Here is a 21,271-nt window from a genome sequence, read left to right as displayed (position 1 = left end):
AAAACAAATCCTCTTTAAAAGGTGGAGAGGGACAGAGTAGGGAAGGAGGGAAGAGAGAGATAGAGACAAAGAGTCAAAGAGAGACACGGAGAGAGAGATAGGGGTAGAGATCAGATAAATTTCAGTTGAAAAAAATAATTACTACAAGATTTTAGCAACAATAAGTACTGTAAAAGCAAAAGCATCGGAAGTTAAACTACCCGAACTAACCCTCCCTACTCATCCCTTCACCAAAAAACAAAGGTTCAATGTGATGCAAGACAATGCCAAGAGTTTGAGAAAGTATTTCAAGACAAAAAATACTTTCAATTTGACCTTTTAAACAGTCCAGCATCAGGAGGAGTAAACACATCAAAAACACATATCCAAGAATATAGATGGGCCAAAGCCAGTGATAATCATCAAAGCACATCATGAGCTACAGAAACAATGAGGCAAAATCCTTAGAAGGATCTGGGGTGGGGGACACATTACGCAGAGAAAAAACAATAACAACAAATATCAGAAAATAAATATTAAAGCACAAGAGTCAGTTCAGACCTTTACACCAAGGTCTGATGATGAAAACACAGAAATACATTTCAGATCATCAAAGAAGAATTTACTGCCACTAATCCTTTGCTACAAAAAAGTTGCTTCAGGATGAAAGAAAATAATAACCAAAACTAATCCCTGCTGCACAAAAAAGACATGAAAAGGGCCAGAAATTATAAATATCTATTTAAGTATTTTAAAAGTCAAAATTTGTTTAAAAAAACAATTGGCTAGGCAAGAATAGTAATAAGATTATTTTGAAGTTCATACAATATATGTAAATAATTAGCATGTGAATTGGAAAAATGTTCCCCTTTCTTTAATTATGAGTTTGTAATGATTAGTTTCAATCCCTGCTTAAATATTTGATAACTTTTATATTGGGTAATGTTTATATGATATGAGTCAATGGATATTATATTGTGGTAAGTTTAAAATATTATATATATTATAAGTAGATGATGGTAACTTAAGTATCTATGTCATTAAATTTTGAAACAATCACCAGAGAAAACGAAAAGCTATAGTTAGTATACTAGTAGAGAATCTAACATGAAAAGCTAAAATTGTTTAATCCCCACAAAAAAGACAGGAAAGGAAAAAAATAAGGATACATAGTATAAACAGAATAAAGAAGGGGGAGCCAGTCTAATAATGTGAAAATTGCATTAAATACAATTGCTTTACATTCTAATTCAGACAAAAAATCTGAATAGACTTTAAAAGGACAGAAAAGTGATTAGCATCTAGAAAAAGAAAACCTTCAAGGCACACAGATAGTCCATTAAATATGAGCAGTGCAAACCACACAGACCAAACCTGAGAGTGACACAGAATTACTTACTATTGGGGTAAACTTTGATAACAACCTTGCATGTTCCTGCTGAGTAAAAACACGCAAAGCAAAAGCTGAGAAAAGTGGGGGGGGAAAGCCACAAATCTACAGTCAGAGTTGGGAACTTCACAACTCTTCATTACTAAAAATAACTGTTCAATAAAAAGCATAAAAAGAGAATTAGTAAGGCTATGCCTTAAGGCACAATCAATTAAATCTACTCACAAACTGTGCTCAATCTGAACCGCACCCTAGCCTCTGAAGAAGCACATTGTTTTTGTTTGTTACTGAGACAGGGTCTCTAGACACAGTCCTGGCATAGGCCCTGGACTCACTATGTAGACCAGGCTGGCCTCAAACTCACAGAGACTCATTTGCCTCTTCTTCCTAAATGCTGGATTGAAGACATGCACCACCACCCCACCTGGCAAGTATAAGCTTATTTGTGAAAGTTGATATTGCCCAAGCAGTCTCTTTGACCACAATGGAATTAAATTAGAAAACAATAACAAAAAATAATTGGAAAATCACCTATTATTTGAAAATTGGAAAGTATCTTTGAAATAACCAATTAGACAATGAGCTAATAAGTAAATAAAAAACATACTGAAGTAAGTGATACAAAATAAAACACAGGCAAATTGTGAAGTGGGTAATGCATTAGTAAGTACATATTAATGGGCAAAGGAATTAAAGCTAATGAAAGCAGCATTTACTAAAGGAGGAAGGAGACATGAATGGAACAGAAATTAATAAAATATGAACTTCCTATGCTCAGAGTGAGAGTGATGACAGCAATGCAGCTCTTATAAACATTAAAATATGATAAGAAAATACATTATGCAGGTAATACTGACAAGTTAAACAATATGAATACATTATCTAATAGATATGTATCACCAAAACAGTGACAGGAAGCAATTGAAAAACCTCTATTATCTGTCAAATAATTAGAATTTATAAACATTACCCAATATAAAAGTTTAAATATTTAAGCAGGGATTGAAACTAATCATTACAAACTCATAATTAAAGAAAAGGGAACATTTTTCCAACTTGTTTTATAAGTTCAACTAGATAAAACATTAAAATAAACAAAAAAGTACGCACCAAAGTCCCTTAAGGAACTCACAGGGAAAAGGCTTTGTCAAAATAACATCAAATGAAATTATGAAATATCAAAAAGGGTATCCATCATAACCACGAAGTGCATGCCTCAGAAATGTGTGGTTAATCTAACATTCAAAACTCAACTTGTGGGCTGGAGAGATGGCTCAGTTGTTAAGAGCACTGACTGATCTTCCAGACGGTCCTGAGTTCAAATCCCAGTAACCACATGGTGGCTCACAACCATCTGTAGTATCTGAAGCCCTCTTGTGGTGTGTCTGAAGACAGCTAGAGTATACTTATATATAACAAATAAATAAATCTTAAAAAAAAAAAAAAAAACTTGAGTTTCCCATACTCATAGATTAAATAAGAGAAATCAGGTGAGTGTTCAATAAATAGAAAAGGTCATTTTAAAAACATGATATACATTTCTGATACAGGTCAAATACTCTTTAATTTCAAAAAACATGAGTTCAGAATGGTCCAACTCCACATCCATGAGAACTATAAAATGCCTGCTGTGAGAGACTAAAGGTGACCTATGTAAAGTTAGATACATAAGTATCGGTGGGTTAGAAAACTCAACGTAAGAATCCACTGATGACACACAAAGCCAAATGAAATCCCAGCAGTGTTGTTCCAGCTTCCAGATGGATGAAAAGAACGCAGCTCACACTCTGGACAACAGAAAGGAGAGAAAAGCTCTCTGCAAACACAAACCTTTCTTAAAATTGTCAGGCAGCAGGGGTTGAGTAGCAACCAGCCCAGACTCTCAGAAAAGCTGGCTTGAAGGACACACTGGACGTGAGCAGCTGAGTACCCAGAAAAGTCAAACGTATATACCAGGAAAACCATTTGGCTAACATTTGTATTGATTTTCTCCAGGCTGAGTGTAACCACGGAGAATACATCTGCAGACACAAATATGCCTATCTGCAGGCCCTTCTTCAAGATGGCACTACAGAGTCATGGATGCGTCTCCCACAGTACAAGCTTTGGGTAGGAAGACAGAAGTCACTGAGGGATACAACATTAAGTTCATCTTGAATCCTTTCTATCAACTCTGATGTGTGTGGCAACACTTAAAGCACTGTGAAAAGGAACACACCTGAACAGCTCAGAGCTAAGGAAAGGAGATGCGGACGGTAGGATGAGAGGGGACCCTTCCGCCCTAAGGCTGACAAACAGCACCCATGTTCACAGGTGGAAGCTAGTAGAAACACTGAAAACTCTCACTGCCAAGAGACACCTCATAGTGGCTTCCAGTCCATCACGTGGATATGTCGCCATGTCAAGTGCAATAATTGATCCAGGTAGAACCAGAAACTTGCCAGCTGCAGGATTCATATGCCAAACTGTCTTGTTGACAGCTGGGACTTGTTTTCATGGCTTACAGTTCCAAGGAAATTATTTAATATGCCAGCCTAATAAAGGGCAGGCCTGATGATTAGTCTGCTGGCAGTAGGCCAGGATTTGGGAGTGTTTTAAACCCTAATCCAAGAAAGTATTGGTTGGAGACAATCATATCCACTCCACATTCAGTAGCTAGCAGTACTGCATTGGCTCCAGGTTAGTCAAAGAAGTGGTGAATGCAGCCCAAGGACTTACCAGAACTTCTAGGAATAGAAGGTGTATGTGAGCCAGGGGCTTTATTTCATGTGGTAAAGTAGATATGCTTTTGTCCCACCTCCCCTTCACACAAAGCTAGAACTGACACTAAGGTCAGTCCAGAAACATCTGTAGACAAACTATTTTCATCTAGGTATGAAGTCCAAGTTAACCTACTGCCAAACAGGGACATCGTGTCATAGAGCCAAAAGGTACATGGGTTCAAGTAGTTCATCTTTAACAGAAGCTATCAGTAGGCACCTGGCACATTTCAAAAGCCATGCACTTGAAGGGCTATCACTCCGTGGTAGAGTCCTTGCCTCCCATGGCAGGAAAGCCTATATCAATTCCTAACAGTAGAACAAAACTTTTGGAAACATTAGTGCTAGAAGTTACAAGCCAGTGTGACCAACATAATTAAAGCATCGCAAATAAAGGAAGAAAGTCTTACAATTCATAGCTCAATGATAGAATACTTGCCTACTATGTGTAAAGCATTAAATGTTTGAGAAAGGGAGATGGGGTGGGGAGGAGAAGGAAGGAGGGAGGTAAGGAGGAGGGAGGGTGCATTTAGCAGCTGGGTCAGGCAGGTGGCACTGCTGTACCGGGAAATAGGCCTGAGTTCTCCAGCAGCTAACCAGCCTTTTAACAAGCTGCGATTTCTTTTCTTTCTATTAGGTTTTTAAAAATCCCTCTTGGCATGTAGCAAACCACAAATGTGAGAGTCATCTTTAAAATCAGATATAAGACATCAAGAGCACAGCATTAAACATCCATCTAGCAAAGGAGACCAGAGCAACGGCAAAGAGTAAACCCAAAGGCCCCACCCACAAGTCTGCTTCTTTGGATTTGAGCAGTTGCTCCTCAATGCAAAACACAGAAAAAGAAACTGAACAAACAAAGCAGCTATGGCCAGAGCCTCTAGGACTACATTATTCCCTGGTCAGAGGCGGGAGGTGGGGAGAGCAGTGACAGAGGAAGGTTTTGCTTCTGCTTTGGCTCCTCAGGGTGGAACCGTATCCTGCCTCCTCTACCCCAACCTACCACAGCAGCAGATGTCTATGGTTTGCCCCTGGGCCTTCTCCTACAGCTCTATACTACCTCAGTGTCTCTGCCTTACTTGCAACCTTCTGAGCTTTCCCCCTCACAAAACTTGTAGGATTTGACAGGCACCTCTGTCCTCAGCTTTAAGAACCCATTCTTTCCACTTCAGGATGCTTCTCCCACTTGGCTTTTACCTACGCAGCTGAGTTTGGAGTCAAAGGAAAGTAGGGACCTCAGATGCAGGCACAAAGAACAGCTGCACCAATCCCATGGTAACTACTCACCAAACAAACTAACTCCTTGTCTGTGCCATCACCGCTGTCACCTGTACTGCATCTCTCGTGAGCACTTGATCCAATGGCTACACCACTGTCCTTTGTCCCTACAACACGCTGCCTCCCTCATGAACTAACACTCCCCCCCCTTCCCTCCAAGCATGGAGAATGAGCAATATCCGAAGCACCACTGCAGCCGCTTCTGCAGTCACTGCATCTTCCACCGCTTAAACAGTTCGTTTGCAGGGAGGGCAGTCGGTTTAAGTCTTGTTCTCCACACCTGCCCTTACCTTACAGGATTTGCTTCTGTACCTCATAGGCCTTCAGGGCACCGAGGAACCCACAGAAGCTCTGTCCTGTCTTGGGCAGAAAGCTTTTAACTCAGTTTCATGTCCTTGAACAAATTTGCCAAGGGTCTGGAATGGTGTTCACTCAGCTTATGAGCCACAGTGGTTATTTGTTTCACAGATGCAAGCACAAGGTACGTGATGCTGGGTCTAAGAAACAGGATTTTAACATCCCTGATTCAAAACCTAGTTTTCGCACAGTTGCTGATGTTCACCTTCCCTACACGGCCCTCTACCCGAGGGCTCGTGCTCGATGCTCTGTATCGTGAGGGTGTTTACCACAGCTGAAGAACATCAAAGTTGGAAACAGACTGTTTTCAGAACAAGTCTATTCATCTGGTCTTTGTCTGCAGTCATTACTTCATCCCTTAAGGGAGAAGATCCCTGGGAAGGAGACCAGATAAAGAGCAGTCAAAGCCTGCGCATTTGTCCAATTCTGCAAGAAGACTCAGGGTTGCTCAAGACTCATAACAGACTGCTTCAGCCAAATATACTCCCATCCAATCTAATATCAGAGACGCTGAGAAGTAAATAAATATGATATATATGTCTGGGGGAGGAGCAGCCTTGGTATCTCTAGCAGACATTACTGTCTATATACAAAAGTATGTAATTTATTTCAAAAGCTCAAGATTAGCAGAAGAATTTAGTAAAGGTATAGGATACAAGATCATCCTTGCTAGGGGTTTCTATTGCTGTGAAGAGACACCATGACCACAGTTATTCTTATTAAACAAATTGTAAGTATTGGCTTACAGTTCAGAGGTGTAGTCCACTGTCATCATGGTGGGAAGCATGGCAACACACAGGCAGACATGGTGCTGGAGAAAGCCAGAGGTCTACATCTGGACCAGCAGGCCAGAAGGCAACAGGAAGAGAGAGCAACACTGGGCTAGGCTTAAGCATTTGAAACCTCAAAGACCACCTCCAGTGACTTCCTCCAAGGTCACAACTACTCCAACAAGGCCACACCTCCTAACAGTGCCACTCTCTATGAGCCTATGGGGGCCATTTTCCTTCATATCACCACAAAGACCAAACACCACATATGACTGCTGTCGTGTGCCCTAGCAACAAGGAATAAGATTTTTTTTAAAAAAATTAGGCATTGCTTTGATAGCATTAAAAACTACAATAATAAAGTACAAATCCAGCAAAATATGTACAGGATGATTAGGCAAAGAACTACAAAATACTGATAAACTAAGCCACAGATGAACACATGAAAAATAACAGACACTATGCTCCTAAGATTAATGACTTAATACTCTTGTTAACTTTTCCTAAGTTTTCCACAAATTCTCTGTAACAAATATCCAAACACTAGCAAGACTTCACTGAGGTAATATCCTTAATCAGATACAAGAAAGCAGAGGCAAGTGGACATATATCCATAGATATATCACAGGATTACTGGGAAATGCTTACAATTATACGAGGAGGACAATACTAGGAGGACAATGCATGTTCAGGAACCTCTAGCAGAGCGACAGCCTACAAGAGAACTCTCAACACGGCTTTTAGCGGCTTTCTGCTAAGGGCAGTATATACTAACTAGTCTTTATAATAAGACAACTGAGTCACAGGCAGCCATCAGTCATGTCACTCAGCAGAGTCTAAGACTTCAAAGCGCACAGAAGACGAACCCTGACCTAGACTTTTTAAATATATAATCCAGATGCTAAAACTGGCTTAGCCTCAAGGTGGAAATAAATTTGAGTCTGTATAATATCTTACAGTAGGCAAATTATGCAAAGAAATGAAAGCAACCGAAAAGAAAATCCAATGAAGGAACAACAAACATCTATTTTTAACTCTGGTTAAAATCATCAACAGGGACTGGAAAGATGGCTCATCACACGTGCACACACTCTCTCTCTCTCTCTCTCTCTCTCTCTCTCTCTCTCTCTCTCTCTCTCCACGGATTTTCTTGGTAACTATATTTTTTAATTAATTTTTATGTGAATGGGAGTTTTGTCTGCCTGTATGTCTGTACCACAAAGGCCAGAAAAGGATGTTGGATTTCTGTGACTGGAGTTACAAACAGTTGTTAGTTGCCATGAAGGTGCCTAGAATTAAGGCATCTCAGATCCTCTGAAGAACAAGTTAAGTACACTTAAACACTGAACCATCTCTCTCTGTCTCTCTGTGTCTGTCTATTTCTCTGTCTCTCTGCCTCTCTGTCTTGGGGAAGGGAGAAGTTGGTCTGGGGTGGGGGATCTTGAAGGAAAAATTCAGTTAGGAATATAATGTATGAGAGAAAAATAAAAGAAAGAAAAGGAAGATCAAAAACTATAACTTGGGCTGGAGAGATGACTCAGCGGTTAAGAGCATTGACTGCTGCTCTTCCAGAGGTCCTAAGTTTAATTCCCAGAAACCACATGGTGGCTCACAACCATCTGTAATGAGATCTGATGCCCTCTTCTGGCCTACATGCAAGCAGAAAACTGTATGCATCATAAATAAATTATATATATATCTCCTTCACTTAGGTCAGGTTTGGAAGAATAAAGGATAGGTTTATTGCCTATTACAAGAATGCAGTTCTGAAATATGCCTCTTTCTTTTCTTTCTTTTTTTTTTTCTGAGCTGGGGACCAAACCCAGGGCCTTGCGCTTGGTAGGCAAGCGCTCTACCACTGAGCTAAATCCCCGACCCCAGTATGCCTCTTTCTAATAACTGGTTTTCAATTGTTCTCTTACAGATAATAAATTAAGTATTCTTTCAGTCCTGGACTGAGGTCTCAAAAAATGGTCCATTCTTATTTTGCTGACAAAGTATTTGTTGTATAAGAAATTTAAAGTTGCAAATCCAAATGAAACTTTCTTCCCTGAGATCCAGTGTCATAGAGTTAGCCATGTTAAGTAGTCTTTAAAAAGGCACTCTTTCTTAAGCTTCAAGTATGATTTCCCACTGTCAGAAATCACATTTATTTATACCTTTTCCCAAATATTTTCAGATACAGTTAACTAAAATATTTCATAAATTAAATTTTTATTTATAAATTTTTAGGAATTAAAACAGATATACAATAAAAATATTTGTAACTAAAAGGGAAAATATAACTTCTGAAAAACAATTTTAAACTGTATTTCAGGGTTAGATTTAAATATGCTGCTCAGTTATCATTAGAAAAAGCAAATTGTATTTCCAGTTTATAAGGTAAAAAATTAACCTATGAAATTATTTTGTAACATAAAATTTTATTTAAATCACCAGCTGCAGCACTTTTCAAAATTAGTATCTTATCTGAATACTTGTATTAAGTGCACAAGTGTGAAAAAACTGTTACCATGGAAACAGAATCTTCATAAATTCTAACATATGTAATTTTTCACAAAAATAATATAATCTATTTTTCTCCAGACAGGGTTTCTCTGTGTAGCCCTGGCTGTGCTGGAACTCACTCTGTAGATCAGGCTGGCCTCAAACTCAGAAATCCACTGGCCTTTGCTTCCTGAGTGCTGGAACTAAAGGAGTGTGCCATGACACCCAGTTTTTTAATCCAATTCTTAATCTACTGTTTATTATTATTTATTACTATTATTATTACATTATTAGTTAAAACCAGAGGATTTTAAAATTACCTTGTGAAAAGTTTAATGACATACAAGTACTAAACTCACTTGTGAATTTATAAAGCAAAACAATTAAACTAAGTATTGTATTTTAAAAACTGTTATTTATGGCTTCTTGTGTGTCTTTAATCAGAAGTCAGTTACACAGGGAATGCACAGAAATGCCCAGACTTGAGTTTTTTTGCCACAACTACCTCTTATAGAAAATTCAGATATAGTTTCTTAAAATAACCTGACTGTAACTTAGAAAAGTCATCTCATTTAGAATCACAGAAATATTCTTCAACAACAGCTATACCGTTGCTTAAATTACAAAATTTGTATAGCTAAAAAATAGGGAGTGAACTCAGATGAAAGTGTTAAAATCATAGACTTTCATAATTTTCCAAAAGGACAGGCCCACTAGCTCAAAAAGTAGGTTCCCAGGGCTCTAACAGACTTATCCAACATGCCCACACTTTGGGAAATAAATAGATTCTTTTTGCCTTTACTTCTTGTACTTGTTCAAAATATTCTGACAATGAACCTAAGAAACACTTAACTCTCACAGGAGAACACTATATAGAGTACTATGGTAACAATTCCCATATTCCAATCACAGTTCTCAAGTAAATGATGGTAAGATGTTCCCTCTGACTGGAGCTTTTAGTTTAAAATAACATTTTTGTGTCATCTGTCTTCAACATATCTGTCATTCTAGCAAGATCCATTTCTACGACTTTGAAAATGCATGTATAATAAGAGCCCAATATTTTCATTTTTAGCATTACCTTAGGACACAAAGCTACGCAGGACTTTTTCAAATCACAACACAATGTCCATATTACCTTCAATTTCTAAAGAATGCAATTCAAACCCATGTACTCATAAGCTATTTCCCAGTAAAACTTCAACACTAGCCAGAAAGGATTATAAAAGTACATATTTTTAAAATTATAAAAAAATAATTCCAGTGACAAATTTTTAAAGATGTAGGATACAACATGTTGAAGACTCAACACTATTCCTAATGCTGGAAATAAGTAATGATTAATTCTCTAATAATACAGCCATCAGCATCATGTTCCTCTTTGGTTCAATGGGTAATTAGTCTTTTAAAAATGTGTACTTGGTTCTGGCTCACTGATTCCCAATGCCAAACATTAAGAAAACAGTCTAATGTCTGAGTTCCTGTCCCAGAATCCCAGTGGTGGAAAGAAAACACCAATTCCTGCATGGTATCCTCTGATTGTGACATGCGCACCACAACAGATGCACACACATACATACAGAAGTGTAATTTAAAAAATAAGTAGGTTACTACATATATTTCCACCTAAAAAGGTATGCACCTCACTGACAAGAGGATACATGTATTTAAAATGACTAACAATTGACAGAAATTTATTTTTAAATTAATGTATTTTATTATTTTAATTTTATATCATCCTTTTGTTATTTTTAACAATCACTGTAAAATAGGTTATCTTTATAGCCTATGAGAATACATACATTTTTCTTTACCACATATATTTGCCAGCAGCATTAGCAATCACCATACACCATATTTAAGAAAGACCAATCCACCAAGAAATGTGCCCACATTGAGAACAGAAAGAGCCCGGTGAGATAAAATATTAATAGCAAATGGTCAGTACACACATACACATAGAAATACCAGCACGGGGGTGGACTGAGATCGCCATGCCCACAAGTGAAACAAACTACTCATATTTATGCTCTACCATTATGCAAGCACCGGAATGTTTACAAATGTTTTGTGAAATAATTACCATAAGTCGATGTGATCAGTAAATGAACAAATTAGGGAAATGAAGGAATATCTTAGTGAATGAACACTGAAGTCAGTAGCAGTAAGATGGTTGCACTTAGAATACAAAGACCTGACTTGGATACAAACTATCTATCTGAAATCAAATCTGGTTCACCGTAAAGATGCAGGGCTTTCTATCTGTAGAACAAAGAACCTCGGCCCAAGGCACACACAGCTACTAACACACTCCATTTCCCAGACTTAAAAATATATTGTTTGTACGATGTAACCTCCGACACACACATACACAAAACAAAAAACAGAAACACAAGAAAAAAAGAAAAAAACTGTTTTCTTAATGTTTGGCATAGGGAGTCAGTGAGCCAGAACCAAGTACACATTTTTTAAAAGACTAATTTACTCATATTCTAGTTAAGAGCCACAACCAACCAGTTAAAAACTTAGGCTTTTAAAGCAGCATCCTTATATAAAGCATTGGGGGGGACACCCCTGCCATCCATATGAAGCAGTTTAAGCCAATACAACTGGCCAATCAAAATTAGTGATTGCACTGCATCTCTCTGCAGTGGGGAGAAGCGACAAGGTAGGCTGTCACTCTGCAAAAGCTGCTCGAGCAGGCTTCCCTCTCCAGAGCAGTGCCCTTCCTTTTCAGAAAGCCCGGATCCGAATGCTGTCTCTGGAGACAAGAAGCCTTCAGTATGCTAAATTACTTTCACTACGCATTTTCAAATGCTTATCGAGTCCACAGTGGGAAGACTGAGCGTCTGCGGCAGCCGCGAAGCAGCACTACACATTCTATACATTAGCAGGGCTGCTCAAACAATGGCACAGTAAAGATACATTTTCATTAAGGTCGTTTGAAGAGATTTTTATGACCTTCTTCCCCCAGCCCTGTACTTTCAAATGAACAGAATGAATCAATCAAAACTGGAAATGCTTCAACTCCATCGGGAACTGGTCAAATCTTTAGCAGAGGTAAGCTGTGCTCCTTATTATAGTATATAGCTGGTTTTGAAACAGCACGGTGGGGTAAAAATTACTTTGGAATTTTTAACCTGAATTTTTAAAGATTTGATTGTTTCCCTCTACTTATTGGTAAATATGTAATTTTTAAATTGATTTCTTTTAAGACATGATGTATTTTAAATGTAATTTTTAGGGGCACTGTTAAATCGAAAAGATTCTGTCCTGCTCTCTATAATGAACTCCAAAACCATCAGCACTTAAGTCTCTTCGGATATACCAAATATTTTTTAATGTTATTAATATAGCATTTCTCAAGTGCTAAAAGAACATTTATATTTCTGATAAGAAACCAGTTTACTCTCTGGCTGCTTTATATTAAGGTTATAATCGGGCATGCTTACTGAAAATTATTTAATATGCAGTTAAGATTTTTTTTTACTACCACTTATATTTCACCCACATGAGCAATTCATCAAAAGAAATTTATAGTGTCTTATCACGGAATCTGTTTTAATGCGTTAAAGTTCAAACTATCTGCTAATAATTAAGCAAGCTGCAATATTTTCCAGCATGCGGGAAATGTTAAATTTATTACCGAGGGGGAAATGGCAGTATGTTTACCGAATACTAACTGTTCATATTCTCTGAACATTAAAGATCCCATCTAAAAGAGAAGAGAAATTATCTTAAAATTACAGTTTTTCTCATGGTTATATTTCAATACTAATTCTGCTGCTCAATAAGGTAACATAATGCCATTTTTATTTAGAAAAGATTTTATTTGAAATAACTTCATTTTATGACTATAGCTATGCCTATAGCAATACAGTTTGCTTATTTTGAGAACACCTGGTACATGGCTTAATTTTCTTTAACCAAAGTAACTTGTAATCAATTCAAAATTATTAGAAGACCTATTCCTTAATCATTTTTTGCCTTTTTCACAAGGGCCCACAACTAATTCAATATACACAACTGGCAATTTGAAGAATGCAACTGATTAAGAGGCTCCCTAGCTCTCTGAACCACAAACTACTAGATATTCTTGTAACGCATGATTTTAAGACACTAAGGAGTTAAAGCCTCAGATTAGCTGTGCTGGAACGGAACAAGCTGACAGCATCCCAAGACGATGCTACATAGAATAACCATGAAAAGAGAAAAATAGACCTGTAAAAACCTGGAGACCAACTGGAGAGTGGTTTAAAAGGAAGATCTCACACTTTAATATAGCAGAATTATGGACACTATTGATTCTGCAAGAAACAGTGAAGCAAAAACTTCAAAAAGGAGAATGTCATGATGTACCAGCAAGCAAAATGAAGCTTTAGCAAGTGTTTCCTGCACGATTCAGATATTCATATCAATTGGTATGACTAATAGAGTTTTCCATCTGAGCTTTATGACCAATTATGCATCCTCTTCTAATGAGAACAAACCGAATTAAATAGCAGATGGCTTTTATCAAAAGAGCATGTACTGGATTTATAATATAAAGCAAATTATGTGATCAAGAAATCATTCCAAAATAATGAGAAGTGCTGCAGAAGCAGACTGAGAACAAACGGGTCTCTAAGTGCGTTTTAGGAGCTGGAAGCATTATGTCTCCTTTTCTGTTTTCACGTATTCTGGAAAATAGACACAATCATACATTTCTTCAAAAAGAAAATGCAATTTCTATCATTTGATGAAGTTTCATTTGCCTGAAAATTATGTGCTGTTCTTTAGAAATCCGTCAGTCACCTAAATCTCACGATTCACAAGTGAAGTACTCAAACAGCAAATGAATGAATTTCTACAAGACGTGAAATAAAACACAGCCACTCCACTGTTACCAGGAAAAAAATTCATGTCAAAATTGTCAATGACATCATGTATCAATTTGTGGAAAACTACCATGGTGAGCCAAAAGGCCCATAAAGCAACAGCGAACAGGTAGGTCAGAAGATGCATGGAGCCCCACAAAACCACATATGTTTTCTATCATTGCCTTTGTACTTGACAAGTGAGCTTTATTTAATTAGAAATGTGATGTGACAAAACCTGACGGTTAGCCAGCAAATTCAGAAAATTTAGTTCTCCTAAAATTTCTCCTTTTTTATGGGATTATGGGATTTCAGTAAGCTGAGCCATTTTATATGATAAATATGTACCTGGTAATATCCATTCAAACTAAAATGAAATTCATGTTGCCATAGGTTTCTGAATTATTAATAACATGCATAAGATTATCAAAGGTAACATCAATTTAAATGTCATTGTGAATTTAGAAAACAATAAGGTTTTATACTTCAAAATGAATTATTTTGCTGTTCAAATGCTACACCTGAAATGTGAAATATACTTGGATGTATGAATTCCTATGCTAAGCTGAATAACCTGACTGTAGACATTTCAGGACAGAAAATCAGTTATCACTTTTATAAATGACTCTAAACTCCTAAAATGCACATTTTCATGAATTAGTCAAAACTGTTTATTTTAGAACTTTTCTTCAAAATTTTTACTGGCTGACATGAGCAAAATATTTCACAAGTAATGTGTAACTTTAAAGCTTCCTCAAAAATGGGCTTTAGAATATTTTTTGAATTTCATTTTTCTGCCACACAAATTATTTAAGCAAAAGAACTGAACACAGTCTTTAAAATCACTTCAAACTCATCTACTTCCTAACACATGAAATTTCAATTTCCTCTTTCTACAACACACAAGAGGGTGTGGTCATAAAATAAATAAGTCATAGGACTACTTTTTATTAAGCTTGTGGCTTTTTCCTTTAGCATAATGTCTCTTTTTTCCCCCAAATTTCTGTAAGTCTATTGTAAAATGTAGTGGACATATCTGTCATGACATACGAAATGCCCATCGTTTGCCCAGCGCCCACACTGGTGACACCTTAGAGAATCAGCTAGAGTTGATAGGACAGTGATAAGACAGTGAGGACGAATTAGTGCTGTGTGGCCTCATCCTCTCCATGAACACGTGTCCCTTCATTTAAAGTCTCACAGGGATAATCATACTTACACTAATCATGCCAGAGCACATTAAGACAGCATTTACATTCCATCCACTCACAACATCGCTCTTAATGAAATCTTAAAGCACTGGACCAAAATGAGTTTTGCACATAGAGAAATCTTATTCAGAAGCACTTTCTTTGAAAAATGAACACTTCAGTTATTCCCAATGAAGTAAACCCTTATTGAACAGATAGTAATCTGCACTACAGGGGAACAATCCCCATATGGTTATTTCTTCAAAAATACAACAATTTCCCTTTACACCAAAAACAATGCAGCCCTCATGTTTCCCAATTCTACATTTTGCATCAGCAGTTTACAAAATAACAAAATAAACTAAGAACACAATAAAAAGATATCTTGTTGTTTACAAAGAACATCATGTCTTATATATCACTTAAACTGCCAAACATCAAATATTCTATTTGATTTTCTAGGGGAAATACCAACTGCTCCAAAAGAATGTGTTTTTCTCCTGTTCTGGAAATCAACATGCAGTCTGAATCAAACGTCACGGTGCGAGATGACATTGAGGACATCGATACCAATATGTACCAACCACTGTCATACCCATTAAGCTTTCAAGTGTCTCTCACTGGATTTCTCATGTTAGAAATTGTGCTGGGGCTTGGTAGCAACCTTACCGTACTGGTACTTTACTGCATGAAATCCAACTTAATCAGCTCTGTCAGTAACATTATCACAATGAATCTCCATGTACTTGATGTAATAATCTGTGTGGGATGTATTCCTCTAACCATAGTGATCCTTCTGCTCTCACTGGAGAGGAACACTGCTCTCATCTGCTGTTTCCACGAAGCTTGTGTTTCCTTTGCAAGTGTTTCCACAGCAATCAACGTTTTTGCTATTACTCTGGACAGATATGACATCTCTGTAAAACCTGCAAACAGAATTCTGACAATGGGCAGAGCTGTGATGCTAATGACGTCCATTTGGATTTTTTCTTTCTTCTCATTCCTGATTCCCTTCATTGAAGTAAATTTTTTCAGCCTTCAAAGTGGAAATGCGTGGGAAAACAAGACACTGCTGTGTGTCAGCACAAGTGAGTACTATACTGAGCTCGGGATGTACTATCACCTCCTAGTTCAGATCCCCATCTTCTTCTTCACAGTTATCGTGATGCTGATCACATACACCAAGATACTCCAGGCTCTTAATATCCGGATAGGCACTAGATTCTCAACAGGCCAGAAGAAGAAAGCCCGGAAGAAAAAGACAATCTCTCTAACCACACACGAGACCACAGACATGTCGCAAAGCAGTGGTGGGAGGAATGTCGTATTTGGTGTGAGAACTTCAGTTTCTGTAATAATTGCCCTCCGGCGAGCCGTGAAACGACACCGGGAACGACGAGAGAGGCAGAAAAGAGTCTTCAAAATGTCGTTATTGATTATTTCTACATTTCTTCTCTGTTGGACACCAATTTCTGTTTTAAATACCACCATTTTATGTTTAGGCCCAAGTGACCTTTTAGTAAAATTAAGATTGTGTTTTCTAGTCATGGCTTATGGAACAACTATATTCCATCCTCTCCTGTATGCATTCACCAGACAAAAATTTCAAAAGGTCTTAAAAAGTAAGATGAAAAAGCGAGTTGTTTCCATAGTTGAAGCTGATCCCATGCCTAATAACGCTGTAATACACAACTCATGGATAGATCCTAAAAGAAACAAAAAGGTTACCTACGAAGACAGTGAAATAAGAGAGAAATGTTTAGTACCTCAGGTTGTCACAGACTAGAGAGAAGTCTCAGCTTCACCAAATACATTCAGAAGAGTTTTAAATTTAAATTGTAAAAATGAATTACTGCCAAATGTAAGAGAAAACATTCTAGGTATTGGTTATGTTGTAAAATTTCAATGTGAATGTCAACTAGATTAGGTCATATATACTCAATTTCTTCATTATTTAATGTATTTGTTGCATGGCAGTTTGTTAAAAAATAATATCATGTGTATATTTTGTCAATATTATGTCCATCAGAAGATATCCATGTAAGTCATATTTTCTAAAGAATAAATACGTAGCCTTAAAACAGTGTATAACTTTAAAATGTAACTGACACAGGTATCTACGTTTTTAAAAACAATGTATGAAGTCTATTATTTCTAAGACACAAACTACAGATATATTTATATGATGACAAGTTGCATAAAATATTTAACACAAAAGATCATAGGCTCAAAAAAAATCAAAGCAAGATTTTCTGTACCAGTATGCTATGTTTCTGATATGACCGACTTGTTATAATATTTTAACAAAATAATGAACTATATATAAATCTTATTCTTTCTTTTGAATGTAGGAAATACAAACTATATTAGTATTTCAAAATCATGAGTCAATGAATAAATACTTGTACATGCACACCAAAATAGGGAAACTTTAAAGTTCAAGTTTACTATAAAAAGAAAAGAGTTTGAATTCTATTACAAGGGTAATATGCCTGTAATACAAATGAACCAACAATAAAGGGAGGGAAGAAAGCGACAGTAACACCAGCCTTATTCCTCCTTCCTCATTTTGCCTGATTCTACACCAAATGTCCTAGGTTAAAAAAAAATACTGGTCTTCAAAAGCTGCAATAAAGTAATTTCTCACTTAACTCTACGATTTTATACACAAGAGGTTAGCCATACAAAGAGGAAGACTGAGCAGAAGAAGAGGACCATTTCTGTCACTGTAGAAAAGCCTAACACGGCCAGATGTTTCTAATTTTAGACACAGAGCAACTTACAAGAGGTAGAATTTATACAACAGTTCCTTCCCAGTCTTCAAAATACAGTGGCTCTGTTTCCAGTCTCCAGGAGATTAAACCAATAATAAATTGTGTCACGTTTCTGTTCCACCACCATGTAACCCAAGCATTTTTCTCTTAAATCCTCAATTCTTGTTAGAAAATGATTACTAATTGTAATTATAGGTTGTAACTATAGATTGCTATTTTCATAGCAGACAAGAATTTTTACTTGTTATAATAATTTGCCAATGCATAGTAATACCAAAACTTAGCAACAACTTATTTAAAATAGGTAAGTACCCACTATATGTAACTGGATAGCTTGACAATAATTATTCTATATTTTAAATACTATATTTACTAAATGAAGTAACATACTTTTTAAATTTAAATGCTCATGTTAAACAACTCAATATACATCACTTTTTATACGAGGGTGAGATTCACCAATCAACTTTACTGACTAGCCTAGTCCCTAGGGAAATGACTGTGATACAGGAGCTTGAAATCACTAAGCTTTCTGGGAAATTAAACTGATCCGTTTCTGATTATAATACTAGAGTGTCAAAACTTGGCAAAGGCCCACTTTCCTTCTATTTTATGAAATTTAAAAAATGCTGCAGTTTGAGAAATTGTAGCATAATCAAATAAACTTTATTTTTGAAACCTAAAATTAAAACTTAATGGTGTTAAGAATTTTTTCACTCAGTAAATACATTTGACCTACAATATATCCTAACATCTTAATTACAACTTTTAGTGAATTTTGTACTTGGACTTCCAAGCATAAGTTAAAATACTAACACCTAGATTTACAAAATCTTAATTTTAAAAACTAGACTAATTTTAGAGTTCATGTTATGAAAACCCTTTACTGTGCTTTCAGTATTTTTGATCATGAGGTTTATAAGCATTGTAAAGACTTTAGTCTGTTAGCCTAATAGTTGTCAAGCATTCTGATCTTCTGAACCAGAGAAAAACAGCAAACATTGCAAGTTCACCCTGTAAGCTGCTACGTGTTCACTGGACATCAGAGTTATATCTACTGACTTACAACCAACAAAATCTGTACCTGTCTACATCTCACCAATCCTCTCCAGCAGCTTTGCATGTGTTAAGTAGCATATAACAGTAAAAAGCAGTGCAGAAGAGAATCCATATATGCTGCAACTGCTCATCTCCTGGTAAATGAGAGCTTAGCCGACCTCAAGTTTTCACAGACTTGTATTCTATTGAAAAAAACAAACCATTGTTTTCCTTGGGATGTCTTTTGCTTCGATGGTAATTTTTTTTCCTTTTTCAGTAGTAATTTTACCCCAAAAGCATTCTTGCTAATTTTTCCTTTATAATGAAAACCCTTTTTGCAAATGCAACAGAGGCAGGAGAAAACTTGGTACGGACTGTTCCTTATAATTCTACTTTTATATCCATGTGCTTCCAATCTGTGCTTAAGACATAGATGCTAACATTTCAGTTAGTTGAGTCAGCTACACCAAGCATGAATCCCATGGTTCAGAAATTTGTATCGTCTTTTTTTTGTTTTGTTTGCCAATCTAGGAAATTTGTTACTCCATGAAAAAGATGTTCAAACCTATTGGGAAGTTTAGTTCTTCACAATTATGTTTGTTAAAAGGCTGTATTCTATATTTCACATTGTTAGCCATATTCACATAAGTTTTTTATCTCAAAAATGAAAATAAAACTACAATAAAACCTCATTTCTCCAGGTTTAAAACTTGGACTTTTCCAGCCAGACAGGTAAGGCTGGGAGCCCGCGTTTGAATCCTGGAACTCACACAAAGGTAGAAGAGAAATAACTCCACAAGTCGCCCTCTAACCTCCAATGGACAGCTTGGTACTTGAGTGTGTGTGCATATACACACTCTAAATAAAAATAACTTTAAAAATCATATTCAAAAGTAAAAGTAAAATTTAAGAAAATAGTTACTAGGATTTTATCACACACAGTAATTTTGAGGTTATATTTCAAGGTCAACAAAATTTTTAAATTTTATTACATTTTGTGGTTATATATTTAGGTTGTGTAATTCAATTGGGCTGTAAATTTTTGCCATACACAAGCATTACAGCAGAGATGTTGAATTATAGGGGCGGGGGGAGGTCATGGGCCACAGGAATGTAAGAATCCAAACTCAAGGTATACCTCAAGCCTCCCTTCTCAGAACTGCTTGGGATGGAGTGCTGCAGAATGCTGCGGTATTCTGGATGCCTGTACATATTTAATGACATAAATTAACGACAGGTCTAGTTTTAAGTACAAGTTTCATCTACTTCATATACATATGCCCTACAGGTAATTTATGGAATATTTAAATGTGCCTGCATTTCAACTGAAAATATCACATTAGGTCAAGCGTAGAATATTCTGTGTCCTGCCCAAAGAATTTTTTAAGCCTTTAGATTAGTGGCACCTAAGCTACCTTAAAAAGGGTGAAAATACTCAAAGAGGAGGCAGACTGCATAAATGTGATAAAAGACAAGTAATATTTTAAGAGACTAAAGAAGAAAACAAGTATATTGAATTTACTAAAATCATAACAATGTACTACTGAGGAACACTACTACAATGTATTTCACAAAAAAAGAAAGAAAGGAAAGGAAAGGAAAGGAAAGGAAAGGAAAGGAAAGGAAAGGAAAGGAAAGGAAGGAAAGAAAGAAAGAAAGAAAGAAAGAAAGAAAGAAAGAAAGAAAGGGAGGAAGAAAGAAAGAAAGAAAGAAAGAAAGAAAGAAAGAAAGAAAGAAATTAATTAATTAATTTGCTGTTTAGAAGAAAATTAACCTAGTAGGGGAAAGTTGTTTAGGAAGTTACACTGAACCATTACCCAAGACCTGAAATGCCAGCAGAAACACGGAAGCAAGTAATAAGGCCTCCGGAATCACCAACAAGCTAGCAAGGGTGTAGTACGCACAGAACTGGCTGGCCAGGGCCAAAATGAGAGCAACTGTCTGCAGAGTCAACAGCTGTGACGGGCAGTACAGCCCCAGTCAACAGGCTTTAGCTGACCAGACAACTGGTGTTAAGAAAGTGAAGAATGAAGCACGGCCACATGGGGAACCATAAGAAACCAGATTGTCCTGCAAAATGGACCTATTTAATTATGCACTGTAAAAAGTACATGGATAACAAGCAAAACTAGGAATCTGAGGGAGGAAAATTCAATAAAGTAAAATGAACATTATTCGGGAATATTTCATTACCAGAAAACATTCAGACTGATAGGATTGGGGGTTTAAGTTTTGATTTTGAGACAGAGACTCATTAATACTGGCTGGTATGGAATTAACCACGCAAACTCAGAGAGATGTATATTTCTGTTTCTAAACATTGGGATCAAAGGCCAGGCATCTAAACTGAAATTTCAAGATTGATTTTCTGAATTAGCTACTTTATATATCAT

At 36.6% G+C, this 21,271-nt stretch overlaps 2 protein-coding genes across 3 annotated transcripts in view; one reads left to right on the top strand and one right to left on the bottom strand.

Annotated features, from left to right (window-relative positions):
* The window catches only part of Cog5 (component of oligomeric golgi complex 5), a 290,729-nt gene that overhangs the window by 202,640 nt on the left and 66,818 nt on the right, over positions 1-21,271 (bottom strand). The window lies entirely within an intron of this gene.
* Positions 11,672-19,570, top strand: Gpr22 (G protein-coupled receptor 22). Of its 2 annotated transcripts, none has more exons than XM_032907612.1 (3): positions 11,672-12,080; positions 13,020-14,006; positions 15,529-19,570. In XM_032907612.1, exons 2-3 carry the CDS (start codon positions 13,921-13,923, stop codon positions 16,850-16,852), a joined length of 1,410 nt encoding a protein of 469 aa, XP_032763503.1. In that variant the 5' UTR covers positions 11,672-12,080; positions 13,020-13,920; the 3' UTR covers positions 16,853-19,570. The 2 variants fall into 2 exon arrangements, with proteins under 2 accessions (XP_032763503.1, XP_032763504.1); XM_032907613.1 differs by having other exon boundaries at positions 11,677-12,080; positions 13,800-14,006.

Source organism: Rattus rattus, chromosome 7 (assembly GCF_011064425.1).
Source record: "Rattus rattus isolate New Zealand chromosome 7, Rrattus_CSIRO_v1, whole genome shotgun sequence".
NCBI classification, from domain to species: Eukaryota; Metazoa; Chordata; class Mammalia; order Rodentia; family Muridae; genus Rattus; species Rattus rattus.
This window is presented reverse-complemented; position numbering and strand designations above follow the sequence as displayed.

Bases quoted from the DNA above. Each gene is read 5' to 3' on its own strand.
- Gpr22 (XM_032907612.1), top strand. From the start codon at position 13,921: ATGTCAAAATTGTCAATGACATCATGTATCAATTTGTGGAAAACTACC. The intron at 14,007-15,528 runs GTAGGTCAGAAG...TTGATTTTCTAG, and splicing joins CATAAAGCAACAGCGAACAG to GGGAAATACCAACTGCTCCA.